The following is an 8225-nucleotide window of genomic DNA, read 5'->3' on the forward strand; positions in this document are numbered from 1 at the left end:
GACACACCTTTCCCGATGCCCTACAGTGATGATAAAACCATCAAAAATTTTGTTTTGATCTACAGATCACAAATCTGGCTTTAAAGTTTCTTTACACACAACAGAATGGAAAATATGACAACATGATATTTCAGTGGTATACAAGGACATTCCCGCCCATCCAAAAATGTTCCCGCCTATTACATAATTGTGATTTTTGGGTACGACCTGATTTATGAGGACACCTACTGTACAATACACAAAACATGTCATTTCTCTGGATTACAGGGACCAGTGTGTTTTACAGGTACATGACCATATACAACACACAAACCTGACGATATGGCGTATTAGCAAGACTGAGGTGATTAAAGAGTACCTGATCTTAAACAATACACAACTGCATTAACAACATTACAAGGACCAAAGTGTTTAAGAAGAACTTTAATTAGAAATTATAATAACAGACATTTAGGTTTTTTTTTCTTTCTTCAGCTTTAACCATACAAGTATGGTTTTGAATATGTCATTAAACAGGCAGCGTGATGAACTCATTGAACAATCAATGAATGCTACAATGTATAGAGAAACTTTATAAGGGAATGTTTACCCCCACCCTCATGTTGTTTTAAACCTACCCGTTTCACTTTCTATTTTCAGTGGAACACATATGGAGATGTTAAGCAGAATATTAGGCCAGCCTCAGCTTTGACACTCTTCACATTCACTGTATAGAAAAAAACAGTGCAATGAATGTCAATGGTGTCAAGGCTGAGGCTGGCCTAACATTCTGCTAAACATCTCAATATGTGTTTCACTGAAAATAGAAAGTCAAACAGGTAGGTTTAAAACAACATGAGGGTGAAGAAATGAAGACAGAATTGTCATCTTTTGACAAACTTTCCCTTTAAAGAACAGATAAACTTCTAGATTTTCTATAGAGAAGTCTTAGTATGAACTCTTACCGTACATCAATTTTTACTCTACAGAATGAAAATAACAAAACAAACAACCAAAGTAAAAATCTTAATAGTACGGTATCAAAGGTGACACATGATGCAACATCACTTATTTTGAGCTTTTCTTTTCACGCTAATTCCTCGATTTCTTACAAAATCTCTGATGTTTTGTGCACTGCGCTTTCCCAAAACCGGCTCCTCGGCGGTCTTACACTGCTTGCATTCAGTCAGAGTGGCCAGTTTTCCTTTGGTTATGTGTGCCTTAAAATGTTTCATTACAGCTGTAACTTCAGCATTTGACCAGTACACTTTTTGTCCTTTCCGTGGGTTTTCTGCCTCACTCTCATTCTCTGTACAGAAGAATACATACTTCAGTAAGCTCTAACTATATGAGACCTCATGTACTTACAATGATGGTCGTATTCTAATTTAAACCTCAGGTACCTTGAGAAACTTCAGTGACTTTCTCAATGGGCATCTTCTGAACATCTGCAAGAAATCAGTTATATATTGATCAGGAAACTCAGATGTAACTCAAACCTCCTTGCATAATCTAAAAATTAAGTCATGCATAAAAAATAAGGCATGCATCTAAAAATTAGAACTGTTTATACACTTGATATCTAAAAATAATATTTTAAACAGCATATTCAAAATATTATTCTGGAGATGAAATGTTATCAAACTGTTAAATATCTTCTTTTAAAACTTAGGTTCATCTGTCATTTATCAGTTTTTGGCCAACATGAAAATGATCAACTTATTGGTATCGGCCAGAAATTGACGCATCCCTAATGGACCATTTCCACATTTCCAGGGTTCTCAGAAACATAAGTCATCATAGTTGAGTAAACTTTTATAGTGATATATGAGACCCAACAGCCAATATGCTAAAATTATTGACTACAGGGGGACTTTAAACATGAGAAATTTTAAATTTTAGTAAATTTGCAATTTTGATAACTGTGGGAATGAAAAGGGTCCTTTAGAACTAAATATGTATTCACAACATAAAATTGTATATATGCATTTTATTCATGGTAACAATCTAATATAATTATGTATTAAAATAATAAACATGTTCATAAAGATAAACTTAGTTAGTTAACATACCAGCATTACTGGAGACGCCAGCAGCTCCAGCAGGAGCATCATCCTCAGAATCGCTTTCATCAGGATCACTGGCATCAGAATCCGTCATACTGATCTCATCTTAAAAGTAAAAAAAATATATTTATAACACAAGAACAACTTACTCCTGTTTAACCCATATTCAGAAGTCATTTATGAAACATTCCAAATTAGACTACACCCTACAGCATACTGCAGGATGAATGGCGCATCAAATAATTTCTCGTAACTCTTTATAATCAGTTTCCTTAAACCTCCCCATGAGTGTAAAAGATCCACTGTACTGCCTTCACTAGGATGAACATACCTTCGATCTCAATGTCATCAAGTGATTTGCCTTGAAGATTAGGAAGACATCCCTTTTCCATGGCTAAGAGTAATTTTGAAATTTTAGCCAGCTGAGTAGTGGCTTCTGGCAGCCTGTAATAGTCGCGATGGATGCGGATATCATGTCCTAAGAAATCAGCGACCTGATCTAATTCATTGTTTTTCAGGTTTAGGATTTGGGAGAGAGTAGCCACGTGTTTACACAGATGAGCTGATCTTAGAAACTCTGGATTCTGAGCTCCACATTCACTTGCGTAGGCCCTGAGAGAGTCCTGGCCTCTGTAGTGACTTTGGCAGTTTGGTCTAGCGAACAGAAATTCATTCGTGTCCAGCACTCCACATTCACTTCTCTTGCTGACCAGCAGCAGCAGAGCATCAACCACATCTGGTGTGAGAAGAATGGCAACTTTTCTTCCCCTTTTCCCCCTGATCTCAACTCGACTATAATGGCGGCAGAGTTTCTGCTCAAACCTGCTCAGGCCCAAGGCAACATCATCATGAAGAGAAGTGCTGTCCCTTTCTTTGAAGGCTTTGAGCGGCATTTTCGAGACCTCTCCTGCGCGTCTACGATTGAACACAATGATTTTGGTGAGTGCCGCTTTGGCTAGTTCTGCATAGCTTTGAGGTGATTCAGTCTCTTTTAATTTCTGAAATGCATCATGTGCAGTCTTCTCAAGGAACCGATGCAGGCACTGTACATCTTGAGTAAAAGGCAGCGTTGAAGGCTTGTTGAATTTCGCCTCATTCAGTGTGACCAAAGCAGTGTTCGAGATCATCTCAGACCACTTTGAGGAATAGAGCTTTTTAAAGGTCTCTGTTGACGTGATGAGTTCTTTGTCCTCAGACATCAGTGCTCGGCAGTGAATGATTTCACAGATCTTATTCAGCGAATGCCCCAGTTTCAGTGCAAGGCTGGGGCATTGGTAGTAGTGACTCTCGTCATCATAGCCAGACACCCTCTGGACCGCTCGAATGAGTCTATGAAAATTGGCAGGTTTCACAGCTTCTTCAAGACTGTATATAGAAAACTCTCTACGCAACGTCAACAACGATCTTCCAATTTCACACAGTTTTTGTCGAATGTACTCAAACTTGGTAGGGTCATGCCCATGTTTGTTAAAGAAAGACTGTGCAAGCTGAAGAATACTCAGATCATTTTTGACAACAGCAGAGATGTCATCCTGCTTTATCACACTTAAGAGCTTCCAAACTCCTTGCATGATCTGCTGACTGAATGAAGACTCTGCCATAGTTGCAAGACCCAAAACCCTGGTTCTCCCTTGGTTTTCACTGTCAGACACTGGTTTTGAGGGACATTTTTTCAAATGACGCCATAGATCTGTCCGTACGAACATCCCTTTGCAGTACATGCAATGCACAAACTGTTTGGAATCGCACTGTCTTTTTGGTGCCCGTTTTATTTTAAGAGCCCCCTCTCCACACTGTAAAACATCTGTGTTATGCTGATAGTTGCCCTTGTTCCTGAGTTTCTGCAGCATTGCTTTACGTTCTTTCGAGTGCACAGGGAGTGACAAAGCCTGCCCAACTTCAACTTCATCCATGTGGGTTTTCAAATGGCGCGCTAACTTGGACTGAGGTTTCCCGCAGATGTAACAGTAGTTCTTACTATTTGAAGAACAAGAAATTTTTGCTGATTGCACACACTGATCTGCTTCAGCCATGCTGCTTTCCCTCCCTTCCTCTCTCAATGCTGCCGCCCTATTTGCATTCAAAATCTTCTCACTACTCTCCTCTCCGTTGTGTGATCGGGGTGACTGCATAACCACATTTCTGGGAAGGTGGCATTCACCAGAACCGCCTGGTTCACTGTCTGTCTCGACATCAGTCAACTGCTCCTCATGACAAAGCAAGTCAGACTTTTCATACACACAAGCTGCTTCCCTGGCCTTTAAGGTTTGTTTTCCTTTGCCCTGAGATATATTCAGGGGTGTTACGTCTGATCTCAGAGGTTCACTAAACTTAGAGGATGCAGCTCCCTGTATATCTAAGAGGTGTTTAGCCTGATCATATCTTGCTGGTCTTGTTGTCAGTTCATCTGAACTGTCTGACTGATTGTCTGACTCAGACTATGGTATGTATTCCTCATTTGACAGCGAATCTTCCTCTGAACTTACTTCCTATTGTTGAGATATTTGATTAATTTAATTAACAAGAAAAGTATGGTAATTCATAAAACTAAAGAAAAAAAAAAACAGAATCAAACATTCTCTTACCCATAAGGACTGTTTTCTATTCCATTCATGATGCTTTGAATAGCAGGACTTGTGCCAAAAACTAGAACACACTATGAGAGAAATCAGCCATTAACATAAGATTCTATGCCTAAAATTACACAAACAATATTACCCCCTGTTCTTATTAATGGTTTTACACATCTGGGGCAATATTCACAAAGATTTTATCTTACCACTACGACTTCTAAATAGCAGTAAATGTTAAGAGTTTTCTCATAAAAGCTGCTGAGACAAACTTTTACTAAGCAACAGACATAAGTCTTAAGCTAAGAGTAAGGGCGGGGTTGACCTCCTTGCTATGAATGTCAACATGCTTACTAACTATGCCCACAGTGATTGGGTGATGGGGGAGGAGCGATTTAATCACAGAAATATTGTAGAATGAGCCATCATGTTGCCATATACAAATAAAGATTTTAAAATAAAAATGTTGCCATGTACAAATAAAGGCTAAGTGTCACTAATTAAACTGGTATATGTTCAGCTAATTGTCAGCCTCTTACATGTCTGCGTCTCAAGATAATGCAGAATTCAAGCGACAAATGATGTTTTATAAACAAAGTTTTGGAGGAGCTCATTCAAACGGTCTATCTAATCAGCTCGAGAGGAGGTATACACAGACGAAAGCCGCCTCACCTAGTTACCTCGACAGTTTTCTGCATCCCTCCGCCACCCCATTCCTCACTCTTGGCTGGGGATACGGGGGAGAACTCTGGGTTTAGGCTAAATAAATTCCAAGCTCGGAGTCCTCGATCCCATTGGACAGCATGCCAAATATGCAAGCTAATTTTTTTTTTACTCTATTCAATCATTTGTGAACTTGTGAAAACAACTGCCACAGGTAATCGGACATTATTTAATTTAATTTATTACAGATTTATTTTTGCCATTTTATCATAGATTCAAATCTATAGATCAAAATATGTATTGTATTTATGAAGAAAAAGTTCAGCACCCAAGGCTCTATCACTATCGCCTCAATAGTGTACAGTGTCTTTGGGTGGATTGCTGAGGCGGATTGGCAGCAACGGCCATTAGGATTGTTTGTGATTTGGTCTTAGTGACTTAGGAGTCCTCTTGATTACTAACGTTTCACAGATTTAGGAGCTAGTTTTAGCGCTAAAATGATTTGTGAAGTTAGGAGCTACTTTTAGCCTTAAAGGGATAGTTCACCCCAAAATTAAAATTTGATGTTTATCTGTTAACCTCCAGGGCATCCAAGATGTAGGTGACTTTGTTTCTTCAGTAGAACACAAATGATGATTTTTAACTCCAACCGTTACGGTCTGTCAGTCGTATAATGCATGGCAATTCCATCTATAAGAGTAAAAAAAAAAAAAAACATGCACAGACAAATCCAAATTAAATCCTGTGGCTCGTGACGACACATTGATGTCCTAAGACACGAAACGATCAGTTTGTGTGAGAAACCGAATGCACTCAGATGCCGGAAGTGATCTCTCGCAATCATTGAAGTATAAGCGCGAGAGATCACTTCTGTCATCAGAGCGCGTTTTCAGACCTCACACACCAGATGCTCAAGGCAGTTGGACATAGTGGTGTATTTAGAGGTAAAAAATGTTCGGTTTCTCACAAAAAACGATCGTTGTGTCTTAGGACATCAATGTGTCGTCACGAGCTGCAGGGTTTAATTTGGATTTGAAAAACAAAATTGTGAAGATTTGTCAAGCCCACTTACAATCATTAAAGAACATTTGTGTCACAGAGCTTAAAGGTTACCAGTTGATATATTGTAACACAAATCTTTATTTAAACCTTGTTTAATCTTACTAAAAACTAGGGTTGGGTATCAAAAAAACGGTTCCATATTTCCAAGAACCAGGGATTTGATAAAACACTTCGGTGCATTTCGGTTCCATTTAATGTTTCCGGCATTTGTAATTTAATGTGATTTCAAACCATTTAGGCGCAAGATGGGAAAGAACTTGCGCGTTGTTTTCGTGCAGCGCACACACCTGACGAAACAGGATCACGAGTTGATTGCGTGAACAAAGTGTGATTTTCAATTTAAAACTTGGAGAGCAACAGACTTTATATTTGCTTAATTAAATCACAGCCTTCTGCAATTTTGCAATTTGCTAAGCGCACTAACACATATTGTACTTTCAATTTTGTTCGTTTGACAGATGCTTTGCTAAAGCAATGGTACAGAACACAAGGTCAAAGACAATTTATGTTATCGTGAAAAGTGTAAAAATATTTTTGGTTCATTCAGGTCACAAACCGAGGCAGGACAGATTAGACTGTGTTGGGCAGCCAGAGTAAATGTATCTTACTACACTAGCATTTTCTAAAATTATGCAATGCACTTTTTATTACCTTCTCCACATTCTTATCAACACAGACTTGATCCTCCAATGATAATAGGTCGTTCTCAGTGGTATCCTGAAAGCAAGAGGAAAACGTTAATTCAGTTCTGTGTCGGGCAGCCAGAGTAAATGTAATTAATGGGAAATGCTGTAAATAGTTTAACTGAAACATGCAAATACCTCACAGATAACTTCAGAGGGGGCACAAAAGCTCTTCTCCTCATTTACCAAGTGCTCTTTGACAGGTGACATCTGAAAACATCATGAAAAATCAAGGACGATGTGGATTTCTTAGTACACTAGCATTTTCAAAAATGATGCAATGCTCTTCTCACTACCTTCTCCACAACACTCTCAGCATATACTTGATCCTCCAATGATAATTGGTCCTTCCCAGTGGTATTCTGAAAGCAAGAAGAAAAAAATATTTTAAGTTTATTCAGTTTATTCAAACGGTGGTGGGACAGATTGGACTGTGTCGGGCAGCCAGAGTAAATGTAATTAATGGGAAATGCTGTAAATAGTTTAACTGAAACATGCAAATACCTCACAGATAACTTCAGAGGGGGCACAAGAGCTCTTCTCCTCATTTACCAAGTGCTCTTTGACAGGTGACATCTAAAAACATCATGAAAAATCAAGTACGATGTGGAGAAGATTTCTTACTACACTAGCATTTTCTAAAATTATGCAATCATCTTCTGATTACCTTCTCTGCAACCTTCTCAGCACATACTTGATCCTCCATTGGTAATTGTTCCTTCTCAGGCATCACCTGCAATCATTGGAAAGGAAGAAAATATAAAACATTCTACTACAGACAAAGGATTCAGAGATGATCCAAATGAATCAGCACTGATACTTGACTCCATTAACACTGACTGATCACTGTCAACTGAAAACATGTAATTAAATCAATTTCACGTTATCAATGAAATACTTGAGCAAAAGAAGGATAAAGATACCAGAACAAATTCAGATATGATGGCACATTCTAAACCACAGTAAGCAAAGTAATTAATGGGTTACAGTAGTGACTTGCACATTTAAAACAGGGTGACACAAGTTTACAATCATGCATTAATTATAACCCTTTAAATATATTTGGTCATAACATTTGAGTTCCAAAAAGAAGAAGCAATACCTTCTGTACACCATTGAATTCTGACTGGGACAGAGTATTCATTTTGAGAATGGAGGAATCAACCTCACTGAGAGTCTACAAAACACAAAATTAGACATAA

At 38.4% G+C, this 8225-nt stretch overlaps 1 protein-coding gene across 5 annotated transcripts; it reads right to left on the minus strand.

Moving 5' to 3' along the window:
- Positions 1-800: 800 nt before the first annotated feature.
- Positions 801-7761, minus strand: LOC127508782 (uncharacterized). Of its 5 annotated transcripts, XR_007928932.1 has the most exons (9): positions 7691-7755; positions 7528-7599; positions 7320-7385; positions 7162-7233; positions 6992-7057; positions 4631-4701; positions 2052-2150; positions 1383-1427; positions 801-1288 (listed from the first exon to the last, which is right to left on the minus strand). XR_007928932.1 is itself a non-coding variant. In XM_051887152.1 (7 exons), the coding sequence occupies exon 7, from the start codon at positions 4175-4177 to the stop codon at positions 2318-2320; it is 1860 nt and encodes a 619-aa protein (XP_051743112.1). In that variant the 5' UTR covers positions 4178-4534; positions 4631-4701; positions 6992-7057; positions 7162-7233; positions 7320-7385; positions 7528-7599; positions 7691-7761; the 3' UTR covers positions 2165-2317. The 5 variants fall into 5 exon arrangements, 4 of the variants coding, with proteins under 4 accessions (XP_051743112.1, XP_051743115.1, XP_051743113.1 ...); XM_051887152.1 differs by lacking the exons at positions 801-1288; positions 1383-1427; positions 2052-2150 and adding an exon at positions 2165-4534 and having other exon boundaries at positions 7691-7761; XM_051887155.1 differs by lacking the exons at positions 801-1288; positions 1383-1427; positions 2052-2150 and adding an exon at positions 2165-4534.
- Positions 7762-8225: the final 464 nt, after the last annotated feature.

This window comes from Ctenopharyngodon idella, chromosome 3, assembly GCF_019924925.1.
Source record: "Ctenopharyngodon idella isolate HZGC_01 chromosome 3, HZGC01, whole genome shotgun sequence".
Taxonomy (NCBI): Eukaryota; Metazoa; Chordata; class Actinopteri; order Cypriniformes; family Xenocyprididae; genus Ctenopharyngodon; species Ctenopharyngodon idella.